The 24,761-nt window shown below is 43.0% G+C and overlaps 2 protein-coding genes across 2 annotated transcripts in view; both read left to right on the top strand.

Moving 5' to 3' along the window:
- Positions 1 to 703, top strand: part of LOC146808541 (extracellular calcium-sensing receptor-like) — a 69,459-nt gene extending 68,756 nt beyond the window's left edge. Inside the window, exons 5-6 of the mRNA XM_085623991.1 lie at positions 34 to 61; positions 567 to 703. Of these exons, the coding sequence (XP_085480117.1) occupies positions 34 to 61; positions 567 to 703 (165 nt within the window). The remainder of the gene's footprint in view (positions 1 to 33; positions 62 to 566) is intronic.
- Positions 704 to 6,595: 5,892 nt separating this feature from the next.
- LOC146808540 (vomeronasal type-2 receptor 26-like) lies at positions 6,596 to 23,966 on the top strand. The gene is made up of 3 exons (XM_085623990.1): positions 6,596 to 6,706; positions 18,318 to 18,327; positions 23,044 to 23,966. The coding sequence occupies exon 3, from the start codon at positions 23,058 to 23,060 to the stop codon at positions 23,964 to 23,966; it is 909 nt and encodes a 302-aa protein (XP_085480116.1). The 5' UTR covers positions 6,596 to 6,706; positions 18,318 to 18,327; positions 23,044 to 23,057.
- The last annotated feature ends 795 nt before the right edge of the window (positions 23,967 to 24,761 follow it).

Below are 24,761 nucleotides of genomic sequence, written 5' to 3'. Positions count from 1 at the left end.
TTGTGAATAGATCTTTCCCTGTGTCTCTTGCAGGAACATTTGCAAGGTCCCTGCGGTGCAGGTATGTTTAATTGATGCATTGTCACTATGGTATCACTTCTCTATCTCAGCAGATGGTCAGTTACTTCAACCAGAGCAACAGTCTGGATTGAAGTCTGGTGCTCAGAAGACTCTGCTGGCATTCTGCATTTGATTGTCCGTCCTGCTTGAAGCATGGAGATTTGAAAGAGTGTAGATAAACAGCATCCTGCTTCCATGGACCCTGCTCTTCCTCAAGAGAAGGAGGTGTTCCCTCTTTCTTGTACTGAACTTCAGGAGAAGATCTCTAAGCTAGTGGCTGCAGCTGCTGCCTTTGGGCCCACAGATGCTCCTCATTCTAAACAGCAGGTTCTAGAGCAAAGGCCTGCTGATGAGAATCACGTCCAAGGTGCACTGCCTAAAGGGGAGTATGTGTAAGGGGCTCAACTAATGGTGGTGATTGAATACCTTCAACAGCTACTCAATCTCAAGGGACCTGACCTAGAAGTCCACCTTTGGTTCACTGCCCTCTCATCACGTAATTATAGGCATTACTTTGAAAGAATGGAAGGATTTTGGACGGAAGGATGTTGAATCGGAGGATGCCGAAGGGATGAATGCTGAATGGAAAGATGTTGAATGGGAAGCTGATGAATGGGATGATGCTGAATGGATGGATATTTAATTGGAGGATATTGAATGAAAGGATGCTGAATCCGTGGTTATAGAATGGAAGGTTGCTGAATGGAAGGCTGTTGGATGGAAGGATGTTGAATTGGAGGATGTTGAATGAGAGTGTGTTGAATGAGAGGATGTTGAATGGATGAAAGTTGAGATGGGAGGATATTGAATGGAAGGGTGCTGAGTCGGAGGATGTTGAATGGGATAATGTTGATTGGAAATATGTTGAATGGGATGATGTTGAATGAATGGATGGATGTTCAATGGATGGATGTTCAACAGGAGGATATTAAATGGAAGGATGCTGAACTGGAAGATCTTGAAAGGAAGGATGTTGAATGGAAGGATATTGAATGGGAGGATGTTAAAGGGAGGATGGTGATAGATTAGGCGATCCATGTCTTTTTTGGAAACAGCAGAAATTGCAAGGCATTACCATGACTTCCCCTAAAGTTAAAGAAGATTAAATTAGAAATCCTTGCCTCACTTCTAAAGGCCGGACTCAGATGACACATGGATATGTTTAAAAGAAGATGTAGGCACCAAGTTGACTTAATAAAATCCAAGTAATTTGGGCCTGCAGCAGGACTGCATGCTCACCCTACCTTTGTCCAACCAACATAAAACATATATATGGGTAAAAGTGCAGGGCATTTGATATCTCCCTTCTAAAATGAGAGGCCAGCATGACCTTTTGCTCCAGTATGCAGATGACACTGTAATACTGTTTGCATACTGCGTCTACTTGCAAAAGTTTCCTGGTGTACTGCACAAATAAAACAAGGACCTGTTTCTGAAAACTAACAAAAACTAAATATTAGTGTATAACAGAGCAGATAAAATTGATCAGGTGGACGCATACCAATTTTTAGGGATATATCATCTCAGAAGAGGACAACCCAATTTAATTTGAACATTTGGAAATGGAAATCAGCATGTATCCAATATTTCCTAAGGGAACACTATGTCAGTCCGTGCTGTTTATCTGTGTCTTCCATCTTACCAGTCCTTAGTGCCAATAATATCCCTTTGGTGGCATACAAACCCATCACGTTTGGGAATAGGTTGAACTAGGGGCAAAGTTCTGAGTAAATGTCTTTGATACATCCCCTGCCTGAAACCTAGCTTTAATCCCATCTCAACATGGTCTTGAGGTTAGGCTGGTTTGCATGTGATGTATTGTAAATATGCAAATTATCAACTATTACCAAAGGCTGAGAAGTGCCAGAGAAGATACATTAAAATCTTCATTTTGAACAGAAATCAATCACAAAACCATAGGTCAATCACTTTTTAGGCACGCACATTAAGCCACATGTTAAAGCAATATTGGAGAGCTGAACAATGGAAACAATCTGTAGAATAGAAAGGTTTATAAAAAAATAAACACATTATAATGAAACATGAAGTTTCAGAAAACACAAATAATGACATTTTACACTGGAAACATATACGGCACAAAACTACAGGCAACTTGACTAAACTGCACTAACAATGTGTTCATAAAAAATTCATGACCTTATGTCTGCCGTTATTCCCCATCAACAACTTAAGAGCAAGTTTGCAGAGGGACATCACATTTGCTTGCATGTTGCAGACTTTGTGGGAACAAATTTGAATCTGCTTAATACTTGATTTGTCCCTGGCTCCAGCTATCAGAAATCCAACAGCCTTTGGTAGAACCAATATTTTGCAGACAGAGGTCACTACTGTACATCAGGCACAAGGAGAATATGGTCAGTTTAACCCTTTTAGTGCGGTGGCTCTGATGAGTGGGCGGGGTCGCGTCGGCCAACGGACGTGCGCAGCACTACGGAAGTAGTGCGAGCGACAGCCATTGGCCAACAAAAGCACGTAACAGGTTAATAGTCTTTTAGCAAAATAAATATAAATACAAAATTGTCAAAGTTGGGGAATACTTTCCTAGTACACCAGGCTGTGCTGTTTGAAGCAGTGCAGTGTTTTTTAAGAATATAAGGGGGTACTTGAGAGGTATCCCAAATATATAAGGTTTTAATTCATACTGATATTTTTACGATTTTAAATGATTTACAATAAAATAAGAATTGTTGATCCTGTGTGGTCTTTGGCAACTTCATCTGGAGCACACATAGCTACTCGTAGGCACCTCCGAATGGAATTGTGGAAGTCAAAGAGGGTCAAATGGCCCTGACATCTGCATTTTTTGGGGGTAAAATGATTAATTGTGATCTAACGATCTAGTCCAGAAGAAAGGAAAACACTGGAAAATATTCAAGGCTTTTGTTATGCTATTTTCTGTTAATAAGTTGTCTAAAGCGCACAAATACCCAGAGGTATCTTGGCATTGGCTAAGATGCAGAAGAGAGGCAAAGGCAAAAGAATATTTAAGGGGGTTGTAAGTATTAAAAAGCCAGGTCTTCAGAAGCTTCTTGAAAGACAAAACGTTGGGTGCGCTCTTGACGTGCAATAGTAGATCAATTTCAAGTCTTTGTGGCTCCCAGGAAAAAACTCCTGCCACCCCAGGTAGACTATTTAAAACCTGGAGACAACAGCACATTTGGCAGTGGCAGAGTGTAGGGTCCTGTCTTAGGTGTACCAATTAAAACTGTGTTGTGCTAACTGCCTGCATACACTTGCAGAGTCTAGAGCTTGTACCTGTGTCATCCTTGGCCAGTGAGTCAACAATTTGGGTATCGTCTGTGTAGGAGTTGAAAGGAAAAGCCAAAGCTTTTTATGACAATGGCCAAGGAGTTATTTAGACATTAAAAAGTGAGATACTGAGTGAGGACCCCTGAGGGACCCCGCTTAGGAAATAGAAAATGTGAGATGAACTCACCATGTCAGGCCAACTGTTCCCGGCCAGTAAGAAATTACTTCAGGCGGGGCCGGTAGCGCCAATTTCTGTCAGTGGAATCAGCAGCAGCTTATGAGTGAGTATATCAATAGCCGCTGAAAGATTAAGCTGAGTGCCTCCTTGGTGGGCTTGATCAGGGCTGTTTCCACGCTATGGCCTGCGGACTCCGAATTGAGTGGTGTCTAGATAATTATTAGTTTGGATATGGTCAACCAACTGGGTATTCATGATTTTTTCTGCTACCTTTGCTGGTAGAGGTAAGCAGAAAATGGGGCGGTAACTGCTAGGATCCTTCGGATCCAACGTTGTCTTTTTAAATAGTGGAAGTAGAGAGGCTTTCTTCCAAATAGAAGTGAACTACCCCTTTATGAACATGAGTTGTGAGCTGAGAGGCAATGTTTTTTTCTACTAGTTTTGCCACCCTTGGAGGACAAGGACCCTCTGCCCCCTCTCTCTTCCCTACGGTCTCCTGTCTTTCTTGCTCCCTTAACATGCTGTGGGGTAGCAGAAGACACAGCCATCTATCTTTTTTGCTGGTATCTACTTGAAACAATAACTAATTTTTTCACAAGCGTATTACTTTTCTGTGCGGCCAAGGGTCAAAACCAATGTGCCAGGGGTCACAGAGGGATACCAGGGGTTGCAACTGCGACCCTTGGGTAACCCTAAATGATGTCCATGGAGGACTGAGATTTTATTCCATAATTATTTTGGTTCCTAAACCACATGGAAGTTACAGACCTATCCTGCGTTTTCAAAAGGTCGATCAGATTTTTAGACAAACACTCTTCAGGAATGTCTCCTTGTAATCTGGGATTCTCTTAGTGGCTATCCATTGTTTTCTGATACCTCTGGACTTGAAAGATGCCACATTTCATATTTGTGTTCATCAATCAGCACGTCCTGCGATTTAGAGTGATCTTCCATCGTTATCAAACCACAATGCTTCCCCAGAGTCTGGCATCTGCTCTTCAAGTCTTTGTGAAGGTATTTCTTCCTGGAGAGGCTTCTTTACATCTTTAAGGTGTTCAAATTTACCCTTCTCTCAATTGATCAGCTAATTTCTGTCCCTTCCTATGAGGAAGGGTTCTCCGAAGTCGGTCTTGGAGGGCTGGATCTGTGCCAGATCGTTTGCATATCCCCATTTAGATAAATGAAGTTATCTTAAAAATCTGGCATGGATCCTGCCCTCAAGAGCCACCTTTGGAGAACCCTGTTGTAAGGCATAATCAGACTAGCTGAAAGTTGTTTTTCTTTTTCTGAAGCTAGTATGTCTTCTGAACTTGGAGAAATCTCACATTGTGACTTCTCAGAGTCATTAGTTCATCAGAGCCTTGTTCAAGACCAACTTGGACTCTTTCTTCCTATCAGAGGTCATAAGTTGACTCTTCTAAACTCAGCTCTGGAGATTATTGAACTTTTTTTTAGATTCTTCCAGGGACTGGTTATGAGTCTGAGATCGTGTCTCAGCAACCACCGTTGTAGTTCACAGGGCTCACTTGGATCTGAAGCATAGATAAATCACTTCCTATGTCATCGGACACCACAATCATAGGGTTACAAAGCCCAATGCGAGCGACTCCAGCAATTTCCCAAGTCTTAGAGTAGCGGTAGTTTCAGAAACACATACAAAGGGGAATTCTATTAACCCCTTCAGTTCCAATATTCCTGCACACAGATGACAGCCATTGGGGTGGGGACTCAAAATGGAAGATCAAGAGTTGCAGAGTTGTTGGTCCTAGCGGGAAAACTTTCAGTTCTCAACTTAGAGGGAGCTCTCAAGGATCCATTGAGGTCCATTAGGGTTTGCTCTTCCTCTTCAAGGCCAATAAGTCCAAGCCAGGGCCAAGAGTTGGGTAGAAAAGGCCTAGATCAACTACTACGGAGGGGACCATGCATCTAGTTCTAGAAAAGGTGACTCAATTAATCTGTTAGAGGGCAGAAAAGCAACTTTAGTCTTTTCAGGTCTCATCCCACGAGTGAGAACCAGGCAGACTTTCCCCTCAGCTGGGCTATCCTGTCCTCTGGGTCATTCTATCCATCTTTGGAAGTGTTTTAGCTACTAACAGCCCAATTGGGTCAGCCCTCACTGGACACCTATGTATCAGATGAGAACACCCATCTCCTGCAGTTCTGTTTGGATGTTTGATGTCAGAAAGTCTGGGGGTGGATTCCATGTCCCTGGTTTGTCCTCTGGGCCTTTGGCCTCTGTTTGCATTGCATTCCCTTCTCCTCATTCCAGGGGTGCAGCAGAAGATGTGGGAAATATTGCACCAGTGATCTTGCCATCCCCTTATTGGCTGTGACATACCTGGTTTTTGAGCATTCTACATATGTCAATTGTGCCTTTGTTCTCCTTCCAGTGAATCCTCCTCCCCTATAGTACCCAGCCTCTCCCCTTGGGCTATTCATTTCTTGGCTTGGAGGTTGATGATCTAGGGTCACACTCCCAGGGTGTTCTAGAGCTGCAACGTTGATCATTCATCAGTCTAGGAGGTCATGTATTGTGGCCTGTTATGTAAAACATTGTGGACATTTTAAATCCTGGTGTCAGCAGAAGAGTCATTTAAATCCCGGGTCACAGGACCCCTTATTGTAATCTTGGATATCCAATGTGATCGTTTTTTTATCGGTTTCCCTACTACCACATTGGGGTCCAAATAGACAGCAGTTCACAGTTTAGAGGGAAAATGGGGAACCAGGGACTGCATCTATCTCTCTCTCTCTCTCTCTCTCTCTCTCTCTCTCTCTCTCTCTCTCTCTCTCTCTCTCTCTCTGTTTCTCTCTCTTACCCCATTAATGAAGAAAAGCTTCCACTTGTAAGAACAGGTCATATTTAATGGCTTAATCAATGCACCATTTAGTGTTGGACCACAATGATCCCTCAATTCTAATTTCTAAAGTCTAGTTGTGAAGGGTTACTTACTAGCAAAAGTGAATTTAATAATAGCCATTACTTAAAGTTACTTGTGATTTTGTTAAATCTTTCTCTGTTCCTCATCCGCAGTGCCCAATTGTGTGATGCATTTCAGTAGCACTGGTGTCTTTTTCCTGCAGATCCCACGCTCTGTCTGCAGTGAGGAGTGCCTTCCTGGGTACAGAAGAGCTGGCATTGAAGGACAACCTGTCTGCTGCTTTGACTGTGTCCCCTGTACTCAAGGGGAAATCTCTGTCCCTGGTGAGTTTCAGAGCATGACATTCTTTCCAGAAAGTTATTCAAACATGTATGCATTTCCTTTATTTGCCACACTCCTTGAGAAAACCAAATATACTTTGGGAAAATAAATCTCTGCAAGCATTTGTACATGCTGGTTACATGTGCAAGGTGTGGGTCCTTTACAAAAGCAATAGTATGGTTGCAAAGACAGGGGATATAGGCTTTTATCTCTCAGAGAAGGGTGATTTAATAGGACACTTCTGTTGATGAATTCACTGCAGGAAATGTCAACCAAAATGCTGGGACAAGGCCTGTGATAGTCAGGCTGTGTTTTTTCTAAGCAGATTACAGAAGTGCACTTTCAAATGTCCACTTGGGATCCTCTATGCCTATAACAGAGTTGCACATTATATGCTTTTCTCAGAGGACAGACTTCTATTGGTGACTACATCTCCTGGGCTTCACCAGCTGTGAGGAGGAGGTGGAGAAGGTGTGAGGAAGACCTTTACCTGGTGCCACTTTGCACTTTGCCTGCTCCCACAGTGTGTGCTGCACCTGTGCTGGACCCAGGCCAAGACAACAGCCATCTGAGGCCGGGCCCTTCCATCCCACGCTCCTTTCATTTTTTGTAATTGGATCTTTCCTCATTTAATATTGATATGGATGAGAGGAAATCCTCTTTGTCTTCTCCTGATAGCAAGATCCACTGCTCTACTGCCTCTATTGTAAACTTCAAAACCAGTGGCAAGTGGTGAATTCATAAACAAATGTTGTCTGTCAGTGTTTTTCAGGCTCCCAAAGAATAGTAGGGCTTATTTACAATGAAATTGCGCACCATGGTGCAGCAAGAAATTGTGCTGTGCCAAGCTGCGTCAGTTTAAAAAAACAGAAATATGGTGCATCCCTGTGCTCTCCCCTGCACTGTCGCACAAACAGCAGCCATGCACCAAGCAAACTCCCATGCACCATGGTGCAAGGGTGCCTGTGTTGCAGGGATGATTGTGTTTTTGCAGGAAGGGACACCTTCCTGCACAAAAACAACCATTAATGGCGTTTTGCTCCTTCTATGTGTGCTGCAGAATACAGCACGCATAGAAAGAGCACAAAACGGGGAGAATTAAATGTATTTCTCCTCATTGCACCACTTTTATGCCACCCCTGGAAAGGCGTTAGTGTTTGGCGCTGCCTCAGATTTACGAATCCTTGTATATCTGTAGCAGTGTCAAAAAGCCATGGGTGTTGTGTGGGAATACCCAAAGCAACACCCATGACACAATCTTTTGAGTACTCTTTTGAGTACTGCCTGAAAGAGGGCCAAATTTACAAGGCTGTGTAAAGCAATACCGAAGTGTAAAAAAAAGTGACGATCCGGTGGCACAAGGGCCTTGTAAATTTGCCCCAGAGCCTGTTCCACACAATTCTGCCAACAGTAATGGTGGGGGAATCAATCAACTACTCTGAAACCAGACGGCCCTTGCATTTTACTAGATTCTTTAACTATTATTGTGGATATTCAGAATTCATGGTCTGGAAATAACTAAAGTGACTAAGAAGGTGAAAGAGGACTCAAAAAACATCCAGTTTTTGAGGCTTGTTTTGTCTAGGGATTCTGGTGGTGGTGATTCAACGAAAGGCAAAACGCCATGCCCAGATCAGTTCCACCAGACATCCTCATATATATCTATTTTTTATTTAGTGTCTGTTATTAAAATTCCGTTCGAGGAAGGTTTTTTAAGGCTTTCTGTGATGGAGCTCATAGTTTCTAAACTACAAGAGCAGCCTATGGTTTTAAGTAATTCTTTCACCCATGGCACTTCAACTGACAAACTTTTTTCCAATAACATGTATTCCTCATATGGGGCCTTTAACTGACTTCAGTATTTCTATATCAATTCCACCATCAGACTGTCTTTAAGAAAACTGTAAGTCTTTTCATATTTTCAATAATGTCTGTAATATGCATACTGAGGTGATACATGACAAGTCTCTCCCCAGTCTGCAACTTTCACCAGCAGTTATGCATGATCTTTTTATATTATTTGAGGTACCCCTTTAGGCCAACAGTCCTCTGAAGATTATATTCAGCAACAAAAAACACAGTGGTGAGTACCAGTCTTTTTATGAGGAAGTAAATATGGTTAGATATGTACTTGGATTTGAAATGGTTCTAAACACAGGTCAGGTGATTGTGTTGTGATGTATTTTACACATCCTGCTGTTGTGGGCAAATTAATCTCTACCTTTTCTAATCTGTGGCACTCGGGTAGCAGCATAAAGTTTCTCCCACTGTGATACTTCTGTAACCCCACTATTATTAGGGACTCCTCCATAAGTCTTTTGGAAAAGCCAACCGCAACACCAATATGCCACCTTCGCCTCCAATTAATGTGCGCCTTTGGAATCATTGGATAACAAAGATTGTGTCCTTTCCGAAGATTCAAATAATTCAATAGGCAATGTTGAGATGGATTTGCCTGGATTTGTGGAGGAATAAGTTCTTTCTGTACCGCAGGGTAATTTTAAGTTCCTATCTTGGGATATGGCTGGTCTGCACTCTTAATGCTACTGAGCTTTGTCTCATTATTTTCTTGATGGTTATTCATCATTTTCAAATTTGGCCACCCCTTCCTCACCGGGGAGGGCTTGAGGGGGTTTCTTGATTGTTGTGGCTATGACTTTGCTATGCAAGATTAATTAACAGCTTAATGACTCACCTAATTTGTAAGCTGCCTTATTAAGCGACAGGAAGTCTCACAAACGTCTGTTGTTGAATTTTTGGTATGATAACTTCACCAGGAATACATACAGCAATGTTAACATGTTGACTCATTTTTTTGTAGCAATGTAAGAACTCTGTGCATTCTGGGTATTCAAACATGTTAGCGAGATCTCGGTCCTGCAAAGTGTAGCGCATGGGATAATTCTGAAATGCTACCAAGACCTCCAGGAGGAATAACATCTGTATCGTATGAGTGCTTACAGTACCTCCAAGTGAGATATGCGCTTATGCCCTATGTAGCAGGGTTGGAAGATATCACCGACTTTAGCACATTGGAGGCCAAACTCCTATAAGAGGAACTGGAGGACCACACACTGATTAGCAATGCTACGGATTGTATGTCCACAGTGCTTATTTCACAAGACATTGGCTATGGAAGATGGGACCGGTAGGCTCCTCGGTTGTCTTTGGTGCTCCTCTTCGGAGGAAGATGTTTTGCACACAATATGAACCTGGTCTGTGCTCATCCTTCATTCTGATGCAGTGCCCTTGGGCCTGGGTTCAGTGCTAGGATGGACATTGAGGCCAGACCCCAAAATTCTTCATCTTCTTATGACTATTGGCCTAGACGCCAATAGATATGAAATGGTCTTGCTATGGTTGAGCTTGGTGGTGGTAAGAGAGATATAGACTTCTACTGGAAGGAAACAGAGCCCCCGTTCACTAGAAGAATGGTGTAAAGGCTTCTATCACTGCATAATTATGGAGAGGCTGATATGTGTGTCCAGGGGCTGCCTGCAAAAACATGCCAAAATGTGGTTCCCCTAATACACTCAATCAAGCAGACTAATTCTTCGCTTTTCTTCCCTGTCCACTAAGTCCTTGCTATTATTATTTACTCTATCTCTCTTATTTTGCTATATTCATATCATATTAATCTTACTTCATTCATTTTTCTTCTTCCTTTCTCTTTGTACTCTGGCTCCACTTCTCTACATAATTCTTTATGTTTACTTTGTCTTCTCACTTTCTTATCCTTCCCCTTCTTTTGCACCCTAAACTTTTAATAGATGAATAATCTTATATGATAATATATTTCTATACTACTTCTATGATGCTTTTATGCATAGTCATTGTTTCATATTTACATTTAATCTATTTATATTCATCAATTAATATCGTATGCATTATATCAATTTATTATCTATATTGCTTTTCACTACTTCTTTATTTAATTAATCATTTATTATATACCTATTTATATATTCCATATTTATTCATTTTACTCAACAGCAAATGTTATACCTCCATTGATATCTTTTATTTGTATAGTATTTATTAATAACCTTTTGTTGTATAGTTATTAACACAAAATATGGGAGGTCCGGGGCCACTGCCACAGGATTCTTCTTGATCCAATGATTTCACTACGGTAGGCCTGGACAAGTAAACTCAGAGTTATAGCTCTAGACGAATTGTGATGGATGATGAGGGGGGCCTTGAATTTTGCAACCTAAAAATACTATAAATCTGGATTATAATATGGGTCATGATGGCAGGAAGAGGGTTGTGGAGGAGACGGGCCCTTTCGTGGTATTTGGTTGTTCTCCTGCTTTTGTAAGCAATGTATTAAAACCCAACAAAATGTGTTATTAAAAAATAATAATAATTCGAGCAGGGTCTTCAATTTACATCTGTGTCCTTATCATAGATCGTCCACATACACCCTCTTTTACAGACTGAAGACCCTCTACTTATCACTTCCATATGTTTTATCCCTGAGAATCTTCTTAATCTGCTAGGCTGGTGTCTAACCATCATTTGAGTGATTATAATCTCTTTTCTTTTGCGTTTCCTTGCTCAAATTTACAGGGAAATGTTGTTGGACTCATCCTAGAGTAGAAATTATTAGAGATGATTAATCATAGATTAAGAAAACAGTTCATCAACCCTTGAATATTTCTCAGTGAATCGTTGAGCAATAACAATAATGAGATCTGTCCTTATCTGGATGACCAGGGGGAGCTCAATTTAGTTCATGCCTCCTTCGACTCCATTTGTATATCAGTGAAAGAATTGCTGAAGTTTCCGCCTCCAAATAATTCTTGCAAGATTAAGAGTGGCTTGATATATCTTGCACCCAGCCCCATTGTAACCTTTCAGAGGCTCTAAAAAGGTCCCCTTGTAGTAAGGCAGCTGTTATGGCACACAGGTCTAATTACAAAATATCCCTGCCAAAAAGAAAGCAAACTTTAAGGGAGGAGCTATGGAACAAATGACATGCACCCAGCATTCTAAGGGGTTTTATTGCCGTTTGGAGGGTTATTAATGCCCCCTTCCTTCGCAACAATTCTATGCTCATTTTGTAGGCAAATAAAAATAATTTTATTTTTGATATTCACTTTGGGTTTAGGGCATGTTTGAGCCCAATAGAGCAATACTTTAACTTGTGTCTACTGATCAACCAATACACCGTCGACAAGCAGGCTTCTAGGCATATGGCTTCCATGGACCTCACCTCGGCTTTTGACAGGGTTAACAAATCCAATTTATGGTCGATCATGTTGTCCTTGAGGATAGATACTACACTGTTGTGTTTTCTGAGAGAACTACAGCCAAGCCTATCATCAAGGTGTGATTGTGCAGATTCCTTTAAACACTATATTCACCAGCTGGAAAAACCAGTATTGAAAGTAGGCTGAGTCATACCTGCGGTACTACCCTGACCCAGTCCTGCTTTACTATATGTGGGTCCCGTGGTTCTTCTGGCCTGTTCTGGTAATAGAAAGAGACAGGCAGGAGTACACTGCCTTCCATCCCTGCACTCAACTTGCCTCAATGCATCATGGTAAATGCAGTGCATGATAACACTTCAGTAGTCAATTTTGATTTTTCACCCATGTTAGAGCCGCTTGTGCTGTGAAACTCTAGACATGTGTTTCTGGATGCATCTCTTCATCAGTAGCGAGCAACTACTCATTTTAGGAGTCCCTGAAAGGCTCGCCATTTGCTTCTCAGGTGTGCATGTGTAAATGTGTGTGCAGATATTTATATAGCGCAAATCACCAACCGGTCTCTAAGCGCTTGCTTAGGGAACCCGTCCTGGTATTCCCCTGTGAGATAACCCAGCAGGGCATCCACAAGGTGAAAGCCAGGCATCCCGCTGCGAAGGGCCATTGTGGAGATTAAGAAAGCTATTGCCCAGAGTCGCAGAGTGTGAACCCATGAATCAAGTATGCACTGGAGCAAGATTTATCGAGTCCATGGACAATTTTTTATGGACTCAAGACCCAGCCGAGTCGGGAATTGAACCCTGGTCCCGGGCTGACCTCTGCTTCCAGGTCTGCCTACTCTAACCAGTGAGCCACACTGGGAGCAGGAGCATCAACACAAGCTCTCAGCTCTGTAGCTCAGAAAGCCTTTTCAAACAGAAGGGGAGTGGGTGCAGAGTCCTGAAAAGACTTCAGGCAGCATTTCCAGCACCCAGAAAATGACTTTGACAAAGTAATGGCAAGAGGGAGCTCAAGAAAGCCCATTTAAGTGTGTATGTATGTTTGTATTACTAATGTTGCTATTATTATTATTAATAATATTTATAGGCTTTATTTTTTATTTCAGGATGATGGTAGACAGGTATAAATGTCTTCGTACTAGATCTACAAATGGATAAATGCCAAAAGACTTTAAATAAAGAAGAACTAGAAACAATAATATATTTCGTATGCGTTAAAAGATACTCCTCACCACAGGGATTGTGAACAATGCAGAAAGACTAGTATAGTAGGTGGTAACCTGTGTAGGTAGGAGCAACTGCCACTGAAAATTCCAGTCTCAGGTGTAGTGAAATCAGAGATAAAAACGGAGATTCCTTTTTAGATCTATGCTACAGACAACTGTAATGCTTGTAATTTTACACATTAGGACACACTTAAACCCTGCACTCCCAAGAGGAGGAAAAAAATGCACTAATGCACCTTTAAATTACACACGTAAAACAGAATTCCCAAAAGACGAGGTGATAAAACAAGACCCAGCACTCTCTTAAGGTGTGGCAATAAAACAAATTCAGGTGCCCTTAAAGTGACACACACATTTTTATTAATTCAATATTTTGGAAAGGAAAGCAAATTATATCAGTTGATGCAGACTCCCATATATCAAGTAACTTAAGCACAAACCCAGAATAAAATGTAGCATATATACACGTAGCAAAGAGCAAAGAAACATAGGAGTTTTATACAAAAAGTAAGCAACACATCACCGATCGACCATGCAACATCCTTGTCGACTCAAGCTGGAGGAGCCCTTTGACATCCCAAGAAGGAGTTCGATCAAAACTCAAATCCAGATTATTTTGTGGCAGTAGGTCTTCTCCTAGCTGCCTGCAAAGACTCCCTGCCTTTAATACCTTTTACTCAACGTGAGGCGAAGGTTCTAGAAACCTCGCCCCCTTTCTTCTGTTGCGAAAAACCGAGCGGCTGTACTGGTCTGTGTCAAGGTTAAGACAGAAGCTGGCCAGGCTCCTGTATTTTGACTCCGAGACAGAGCTGTACATTCCGTACATTCCTTGAAAGGTACCAAGCACACATCCCACACAACATGTTCCAGATCACTCTGATCGGTGAGGAGCTAAAACAAGTGAAGAGCGAAAACATCCCCTTCCCCACTTTGCAGCTACGTGCAAGCACAGAAAATGGAGTCTGTTACACAAGATGGAGTCAGCACAGAAAATTGAGTCAATTATTCCAAAGGAGCCAATGATCAATATATCATTCTTAATATCATTAAAGCAGCTTTAGCTTTTGTAAGCAGACACACATAAAGCATAATGTGACTGGGCTTTGGGCTCACGGTTGGATGGATTTGTTTTATATCTCCGTTGTCTGTTTTTGATTCAAGTACTTTCCTCCCTATTCAATCTTTTTTCCACCCAGAATCTGTTTGGTCTCACAGTATTGTGATTGGTTGAGTTGCATTCTTCTGCAGACATCATGGAACTACATTTTCCTTTCCATGTTTGCCATTTGACTTTCAGCATTCCACAGGAGTACATAAGCATTCGTCTTTCCCCTCTTAGGTCCAGTTGATCTCTCTTACTCCTATCTCTTTGCACTGTTTCTTCAGGTCATCATTGTTCCTGCAGGTCCTGCTCTCTTTCCTTGTCTCTCTAGCTACTGATATCCAAGCACATGTAGTAATGGCTTAAGGTATGGCAACTTTATAAAGCAATCATTTTTGCATGACTCCAGGAACCTCCAATAAAAGCTTCAGGCAGCACAGCTTGGTACAGCAAGTGCAATAAGGGAAAGAAGATTCAGACATTACTGTGTCATCAACTTAGAGCAAATCTGCACTGGTGGCTTGATTAGACCAACAGCAATCCATAATAATAAAGGTGGTAACTCAATTATATCATCTTATTTTCCAAGGCCCAACTCCTCATGACATGCATAATGAGGTGAACTATGAGGTAAACCTAAGAGGCGTCTACAGAATATATTCTCTTCAATCTGTAGTGAAGGTACATATGCAAAACCTCATATCCCTGGTCCCCAGGTTGTCAGGGACGAACTTCCTCTATTAGATTTAATATGTTTGTAAGAAGCTTGCACCCTGTTACGGATGCAAAACTAAAACATGCCTATGGATTGAATTAATGTAAGTCTCCTTTCTTTTAACATACAAGACCACTTTTTTCCCCAAATGTAAGACGCAATGTGCATGATTGTTTTGTGCAATAAGTATTGCTTCTCAGTGGCTTACCCAATTGTAAGTATGAGTATTTGCAAAGGTTTGTGTCTACATCTAGGCCATACATATATCAGCAATGAGTCAATCGGTTTCTTCAGAGATGTGGAATTTGATCCATAAGAGCTGCATCATCTACATAGTAGAGGTGCAGTAAAACATTTTCTACCAGTCCTTATTGTGTGTTGGCTTTCTGAACTCTGAAACTCCTCAGAATCTTTAATGTAGTGTGAAGAGTAAAAGAATCAAGAAGCTTGTTTAGCGAACCCACTCCCACCCCCGCCGTCAACCCTATCAAATGACAGGTTTTCTGCAAACTCACTCCCTGGGCCATACCTTACATTAGCTCTTAAATCAGTGAGCCTGAGCATTTAAAATGAATAAACGACAGACCAAAAAAATGTCATATTAAGGCACTTACCATCATTTACATATTTTATCACAGTCAAATATGGTTAAATGCCATAAAAAGGAAGATTATCAAAATGATTTATCTATTTTTTAATTGATTCTGGAGTCAAAGTTCTTGGGTGAATCCTGTGGACAGAATCCGGTCTTGGGCGCAGGATGTGGGTGTTTAGTCAGAATTCCAAAATGGACCAGTGCCATAATCCCCATCAACTATTTGAAAGAGATGCTACGGATTCTGCTGTGTCCCTACACATTGCAGTAATGCACCTTTGAACCAGCCAACTGATTCCAGTCTTGGAGTCCAAAGTGTTCAACCTGTCAAAAGGAAGCAGCCAGAGAGAGCAACGGCTGAGGAAAATTGAAGAAGGCCAAGAAAGGTGATGGCGAGCAGCAGGGATGGAAATGCCGTCAACTTCCCAAGGGGAGAGCTCAACAAACAGAGGCAGAAAGGACAGTGGAAGACAAGGCCCAGGTACTGGCAACAGTGGTAACCCTGCAGGTGCGGGACATGACCCACAGAATAGCTTGCCGGTGGCACAGAGGCAAAATAACCAACCCGCGCAGGAGCTGGTTCCTAGCCTATCCCTTGAAGAATCTGGTCAGGACCTGCATGGAGGACTGGGTAAGATGATGAAAGCTATGCACAGCTTCATGGCCTCTGCGAAATTGTTGGTTGGGGCAGGCACAGGGCATACTCCCAGCACCAGTCAAGCGAGCGCGAGCCAAGTGTGGATGCAGAGAAGCAGTCCTTCTCTGGAGGTGCGGTCCGAGTCCTCCTCTTTGACAACGGGGGGTTCAGGCACGGGTGTTGCAGACGTCACAGCGGGTGCGAATAGCAAGGGAGTTCTGATTAGGCCTGATCTGCCGCTGCTGACTGGAAGGTCATCTCTGCAGTGGAGAGTTCCTTTAGAAGCCAGAGAGAGAATTTGGAACAGGGAGTTCATTGACATTTTAACGTTGCTTACATTCGCCAAGGAAGGCGCAGACATCACGGTGTTGACTAAGGAGGTTGATAAACATAAGTGGAAGAAGAAGGTTAAACCAGATGAGACAACTGGTCAGAGGCATTTGCCATGTTGTTCACACTCATAATGGAAAAGTCCCCTGAGCAGAGGCCCGCCCTGTGAAAATATAACAGGGTAATTTATGAGGGATACAAGCGTAATGGGGTCACAGGCTGGTTGAATTACGATAGAGAGCACCTGAGATGTCATGGGATTGTTGGGAGAATGAGCTCTGGGTACAGTACATGGGTAATGGCAACAGCAACACAGGCAGAGACACCCCCTTCTAGAAGGACAGACAGACAAAACCATACTATTATAAAAAGCAGTTTAGACATTCCTTTTGGGGCAGGGTCGCGCCGAGAGGGAGGGGAGGCTTTCAGCAAAGAGCCAACAACGCATGGAGGCTATACAACAATGGGGCATGCACTTGGGGCGCCACATGCAAATTCACCCACACCTGCTCCAAGTGTGCTGTGTGGCACCCAGCAACCAGTTGCAGAGGAGGCAAGACCGATAAGCCAAGAGGCACCAATGCTGGCGCAAATCAGCCTTAATTGTTCTCAGTCTAAACACTCCATTCTAGCACCATCCCCTGTTTCCATTCCCACCTTGACCCCTAGCCTGAAGGAGTACCCTAGAGCAGCTGAGCGGGAATTGTTGTTCAAGGGTTGTAGTGAGGGCTTTAGCATCCCATATTCTGGATCAGCAGTTTCAAGAGAGGCCAAGAACCTACGCTCAGCCATAGAAGCCCCAGAGGTGGTCAGGGAAAAGCTGGAGGAGTGCCAGTTGGTGAAGGTGTCTGGGCCATTTGCCAAACCACCCCTTCCACATTTTATTGTGTCTCCTCTGGGGATTGTGCCCAAAAAAGAGCAGGGATGATTCACCATCTCTCTTACCCCAAGGGATCGTCAGTAAATGCTACTTGGATGACAGAGCGTGCTCAGTTTGTTACGCTTCATTCGATGAGGCAGTTGATTTGGTACGAGCAGCAGGTGAGGGTGCTCCTTTGGAAAAGTGGATATTGAGTCTGCTTCCGCCTCCTCCCAGACCATCCCGATAGTTTTCACCTACTAGGTATACAGTGAGACAGGCAGTATTTCTATGATAAATGTATGCCCATGGGCAGTGCGTCTGTCATGTTCCCTGTTTCAAGAATTTGCATGCCTCCTGGAGTAGGCATTGAGGCAGAGGAAGCCCCCGGGGTGCTCATTATATTATCTAGATGACTTCCTCTTCATCGGTAAGGCAGGTTCCAGGGAGTGCTGCGAGACCCTCTGGGCATTTCAACTACTTAGTCAGTCACTAGGTGTGCGCTTGGCCCCAGAGAAGACCCAGGGACCAACAGAATGTTTGACATTTTTGGGCATAGAAATTGATTCTACAGCAGGGAGGTGCAGACTGCCAAAAGATAAGGTTGAGGCCCTTCTAAGCGACATCATGTAAGTCCTGAGCAGGAACAAAGCGGCGCTGGCCATAATTCAGAGCTTGCTGGGCAGGCTAAACTTTGCAGCTAGGATCAAACCAGCAGGGAGAATCTTTGTCAGGCAGCTTGCTAGGGCAAAAGTGAAAGTAGAGAAATTCCATCACTTAGTGGGGGACTGAAAGATGACCTGCGCATGTAGCTGTCCTTTCTGAATGACTTCAAAGGGTCTCTGTTGGGGCGCACCCAATGGTGCAGCAGTCAGCAGCTTCAGCTGTTTACTGATGCGTCTGGGAGAGAGGGTTTTGGTGCCATTCTAGTCAGGGAGTGGTGTGCGGTGAAATGCCCAAATGCATGGAAGAAATAAAGGCTTACAAAAACCATCCCTGTTTTAGAAATGTTTCCAATTGTTGTCACTACATCTATGGCCACAAGTGTTACCTAACAGAAGGATCACATTCTGGTCCGACAATATGGCCGTGGTACAGGCCGTTAACAGCCAATCTGGCAATTGCCTGGTTTTGGTGGGGCTTTTGAGGAATATAGAATTTCGTGCCAGGCATGTCCAAGGGGTGAAGAACGTGGCAGCTGAAGCTCTTTCTCGTTTTCAGTGGGAAAAATTCCAGGCGAAATACCCCCAGGCTATGGAAGAGATGACGTCCTTCAAGGCGGAATGGTGGCACATGGATCAGTGGAGCAAAGGATAGTGGCCTTGGGAGAATTATCATTGGCACCTGGGACAGGAGCCAGATACTAGGCGAGTTACAGCACGTTTGCGTCAGTGACACATTCCCCGGGATCAGGGGAGGGCCACCACCCTATCGGATGAGTGCAGCGACTTGTGCTATGGGCAAAAGACAATGGGAAATCACACGCATGGGTTTCAAGACACCTAGCGGGTATCACCCACTTTACGAAGCCAAAGGGGAAGCTGATCCAACTGCAGGTTTCCCTGTAAGGGCAGCACTGAAAGGATGGGCTAGACAAGTCACCAGACCAGAAAGCACCTGTTGATTTCAGCATGCTGAAGAGGTTAGTGGGGTTACTCCCTGTCATATGTAGTTACGAGGCACTGCTATTCTCCACCACATTTTCCCTAGCATTTTTTGGAGCTCACCGGACATCTGAACTAGTGACATATGCAAAGAATGACTCTTCTTATAGGGCACTATAGTTGGGTGATCTCAGAATGGGGAAGGATGTGGCCGAACTGACAGTCAGCTGCGGAACGGCTCAGTATTCTATTTGACCAGGCTGGGAGGATCCGAGTGTTGCCCAATAGAACTGCTCTGGGCTTATATGGAGTATAGCCCCAAACATCCAGGTTACTTGCTGCTTCACCAGGACGGCCAGCCTCTCACCCAATTTCAATACAGAAGCATCCTCAGACGGGCACTTACAGAGGCGGGAAACCAGGGACAGAAATGGTCAACTCATTCCTTTAGAATTGGGGCTGCCAAAATGGCATTTAAAGAGGGTTTTCCTCCTGGGGCGATTAAACATATTGGAAGGTGGCAGTCAGACAGATACAAGTTGTATGTCCGAACGTGAACTAAGCCTAGTTCTGGCCTTGTTTACGCATTGACTAGTAGTGTGCAGAAGCATTATTTGTGCCTTCATAATTGTATAACCATATATTGAGTGTGTTCACAGATGTTAATAAAGTGTGTGGTAATGTTTTCCTTCTTGTTTTATTTAGAACTTAAAACAGTATGGGTGATGGGTCACTCTTATGTGGCCAGAGCGGAACAGCGGGCCAAAGAAAGGAGTTGGACACATGCCTCTGTAACGTTGAAATGTCCTGGATGGGAAGCCCGGGGATGATGTGGGCATTGCTGAAACCCATGTTTTGCCAGCTGGTGGGAAAAGAAGGGGTTAGGCCAGACATTCTGATAATCCATCTGGGGGAAACGATCTCACCTCCTGTGGTAGGGGCCCCCTTTTACAGGCCATGCAACAGAGTTTAACCAAGATGGCTACTCTAATGGGCGGGGGCGAGATATTTTGGTCGTAGATCATCCCCCGCAGGGTGTGGGAGGGAGCTTGATCACCTCCAGCTATTGAGATGTCAAGGCGGAGAATTAATCTGTCCCTACAGAAATGTACTAAGCAGCATGGATTGGGATTCATCAGGCATAGTTTGCTCAGTAGACATCTAAGCAGTAATTTTGAACCAGTTGGGGTACACCTGTTCAATGTGAGTACAGATATTTTCCTGCTGAGCATAGGGGATGCCTTGGAAAGGGTTGTACTTAAAGGAGATGTGAGGGGAGCAGAGGTGGGGGGCCTCAGTTATCGCAAAGTGCCATCCCCTAGGCTTGGCAAAGTTACAGGGTGATCCTAAAACTTTAAACAACTAGAATGTCTCCAGATAGTGGATCTTGGAGGCAAAAAAGCAATTGCCTCGGGTCACTGGGAGTCATTACGGTGGGCCTGGCATGATGTGACGGCACTCCTTAATCCCTTCAGGGGCAGTTGAAATCCTGAGCAACTGTGGAGACTGGCCGGGGTCTCGCTCTGACATGTCAGGAGCATGACACAAAGTAAAGAGTAGGTTGGCAACCTACCATAAGGAACTAGCTGTAAATAATCTAACTGAGGTGGTGTGGAAAACACCAACAGGACAGCTCTAGCTTTCTCAGAATGGGTGTCGGCCGTTCAAGGAACTCATCGTCGACACCTGGATCGCCCGTAAGCTAACCCAACCTGTGTAATCAATAAACTTGTGACAGAGTTTATCCACAAAAAGTGTCCCTCTCATTTATTATGTTGCACACACTTTATTGTTGTATTTTAAGGGTCCCCATAGTCCAGAATGGCTAGGGGTGGCAACGCTATGGCATTTCTGTCCTGATAGAAGCATACAGTGTTTGGCCTTTTTGCACAGGAGATTGTACCAATAATTATTTTCGAGAAGTAGTGGATTCTTTCCAAGCACCAGCTTTGTCCTGGCTAACCAAAGCCTTCACCTTGATATTAGATTTGGATACCCTAATGGCTTTGATATGCTGTCCTGCAAAGTTTTTCTTGATCCCATTGGACTTGTTCCAAGACAAATTGTGAGAAATGGTTCTCCTGACTCCATGAGCTGTCAAACCAGCTATTGTGATTGTGGGTTAGACCCATTTATTTGCTGATCATAAGGGCTGTGGAAGCCGACAAAGCAATTCAAACATAAATATTTAAAATTTGCAAATTGTCCACTTTCCCATATGCGCATACTCACTAGGATGCTAAAGAGGCGATCAGCACTCTATGTGTCACTTTACTGGTATAGGGTTTTTCTTTCAGCCTTAAGATAGTGTCTGCTATATTCTCTTCTAAGGTGTGTATATGCTTGCACAGCAACTTATTGATAGCTTGCCTCCAGTTTTCATCCATCCTTATTATTCTTTAATATTTTTATAAGAGTTTCTCACATTGTAAGTTGCCAGATGTTTCTAAAATGATTCTGTGAATAATGGAGACTCAGCCAATTTCCTGTTCACATTATATACGTATTGTTTCCTTGTATATAGGTGTACTGCATTAGATAATGGCACCATCAGTTGTCATAAATGCTTAGAGCACCGTCGACAATGGTATGCTTCTCTGCTCAATCTTGGGCCGAACTAGAAATCTGGATATTGAGACTGCTTTGAAGTTCCATTCTTGAGACTGTTAGGACAAACATTCATTCTTATTTTATGTCTTTATTCTGTGTCTGCGCAAAGTTACATTTGTTGCTAATAAAAGAGAGGGAGTTCAGTACTAACAGTACAGCACTGATTGTAGGAAGTAGATTGAATAAATCATGCATTCAAGATACTGAGGTATAAGCATCAGTGGCCAATGGGCTCAGTGCTTTTTCTAATATTCCAATAGGTTTTATAGGATAGGAGAGGTCTAAAATGTGTTTCATGTCCTGGTGAAGGCTCTTTACATTTTCAAATAAGGAAATGAAACGTCAATGAATCCGACTGAAATCATCCTTCTAAAGGACTCAGTTGCTCTGGAATCATTACACTGTGTCTCATGTTAGGATCATCGGTTTTCTTAATTAAATATTTTCCAGCAAAGGGGATACCTCAACATTGCTCCTGTCAACTGTGTGTCTCTTTCTTACCATTGCACAAAGTTTATTATAACAATATCTGATTATTTTATAAAAATCTTTTTTTCAAAACAATGATTATTCGCTATGTATACTAGTCGTGCCTTGAAACTGGCTCAACATATAGTTTTGATATTCATGATATACGTCAACTTCATGAAACTGATTAATTCAGTTAAGAGATCTGTGTTAGACTCTGGTATATCAATTTATTTGTTATAAATAACATATACCATATTTTGCAATATTTTTCCTTAGGGTCTCGCAGTTAGACAGTAATCTTAGGGAACGCTCTTCTTAAAGACTGCTTTCTGAATGCACACCAGTACATACATGTGTGGTGAGGGCGGTGTGTGCTAGTTTAGCAGGCTTTCTCACTTTGCCCATGTGTGTGCGGGAACTAATGTTTAGCTGAGGATCATGTACAGATCTGATCAGTTGCATGGAGGAAGAGCTGGGATGTATATCACTTGCACTGACTGTGTGCCACACCCACAACATGGTACTTTTCTCTATAAACAAAGGACATTTATGTTGTTTGAGGGAATAGGTTTATATATATGAGAACTGTATAATGTATGTCAGAAACCTCTGACTACCCTTTGCAAATTATGCTTTAAATAAATGGTACTTTACTTACAGGAAAGTTAAAGGCATAATATATAATCCTAATAGCAATTTAAGATACATTTAGACACAAATATTATAAAATGTAATTATTCATACTGTCAGTGGTTATCAAAACGATCTGGCATGGAGCCAGCCCTCCTGGAGTCGTTTTTGCCCTTAATGAATTACACATTGGTTGACACTATTTCAATGTTTTAGTTTCTTATGTGAGTAATTATGTACTGCTAAAATATATTATTGACAGTTCCCCTGCAATTACAATGTGGTCTACTTCATAGACAGAGACTGTCTCCAAACATAACATCATTTCATTATTTCTTCAGGCAGAGATGAATGTATGAAATGTCCTGATGACAAATGGTCCAATGAAAAACATGATCATTGCATCCTAAAAGTGACTGAATTCCTCTCGTTTGAAGAGCCCCTGGGACTCACACTCACCATATTTGCTGCCTTCTTGACTTTCATCACTTCTTTGGTCCTTGGAGTCTTCATTAAATACAGAGACACTCCCATCGTCAAAGCCAACAACCGTGGTCTCAGTTACCTTCTTCTCGTCTCCCTCATGCTCTGTTTCCTCTGCTCGATTATATTTGTCTGTCGTCCTCACAAGCTAACCTGCATGCTCCGACAGACGGTCTTTGGGGTGATATTTTCTGTCAGTGTCGCCTCGGTTTTGGCTAAAACCATCGTAGTTGTCATCGTCTTCAAGGCAACAAATCCCAGCAGTTCTGCGAGGAAGTGGCTGGGATCAAAGACACCAACGTGCATAGTCTTCGTCTCTTCTTTGATTCAAGTTGTTATCTGTGTTGTTTGGCTGGTGAGATCACCTCCTTTTGCAGAGCTAAACATTGTGTCTTATAAGGAAAAAATTATTGTTGAGTGTAATGAAGGGGGTGCCATCTTCTTCTACTGCATGCTGGGATACATGGGCCTCCTGGCCACAGTCAGCTTTATAGTGGCCTTTCTCTCAAGGAATCTGCCTGGAAGCTTCAACGAGGCCAAGCTGATCACCTTCAGTATGCTGGTGTTTGTCAGTGTGTGGATCTCCTTCATCCCAGCATACCTGAGCACACGGGGGAAGTACATGGTGGCCGTGGAGGTGTTTGCCATCCTGTGCTCCAGTGCTGGACTCCTCGGATGTATATTCTTTCCAAAGTGCTATATTATTTTAATGAGACCAGAAATAAACACTAGACGCAATCTAATTGGTAAAAAAACTTTTGTTTCTTTTAAAAGTGAATAGACCTACAGGTACCCCGAAATAGTGTAATGGAATAAACAGGGCAATGCACAGAGGTGCATGTGTCCAAACTGAGTTATCTTGTCTGATTCAAATACAGGAAATGGGAAAAAGCTAATACCAAATGCATATTATTATATGTTGATCCATGACAGGGTTAAACATCCAAAAGAATGAGATCAATAGTGTTAGAAGTTCACTTGACTAACAAACACATTGAGACACAGTCGATAGAGGTGAAAAATGAATGCTAACAATAACAGGTAATCCTGCACTGTCCCTCTCCTCCAAGAACTCTGTAGGGTGTCTATATCCACCCTCCACACCCACAGAACCTGTATGAGTGGCTATATCGATCCTCCTCAGCCAGAGGATTACAATAAGGCAGTGAGCCTGCACTGAACCACAGCCACAGAACCTGCTGGGTGCCTACATCCTTTCTCCTCAGCCACAGAACCTGTTGGGTACTACATCCATCCTCCTCAGCCACAGAACCTGTAGGGTGCCTACATCCCTTCTCCTCAGCCACAAAACCTTGACAGTGCCTATATCCATCTTCCTCAGCCACAGAACGTGCTGGGTGCTCTATCCATTCTCTTCAGCCACAGAACATGTAGGGTGCCTCTCTCCATTCTCCTCAGCCACAGAAACTGTTGGGTGCTATATCCATTCTCCTCAGCCACAGAACGTAAAGGGTGCCTATATCCATCCTCCTCAGCCACAGAACCTGTTGGGTGCTATATCCATCCTCCTCAGCCACAGAACCTGTTGGGTGTTTAGAACTCAATCAATAAATCA

Source organism: Triturus cristatus, chromosome 8, assembly GCF_964204655.1.
Source record: "Triturus cristatus chromosome 8, aTriCri1.1, whole genome shotgun sequence".
Lineage (NCBI taxonomy): Eukaryota > Metazoa > Chordata > Amphibia > Caudata > Salamandridae > Triturus > Triturus cristatus.
Note: the sequence above shows the minus strand (reverse complement) of the source record. Positions and strands in the feature narration are given on the sequence as shown.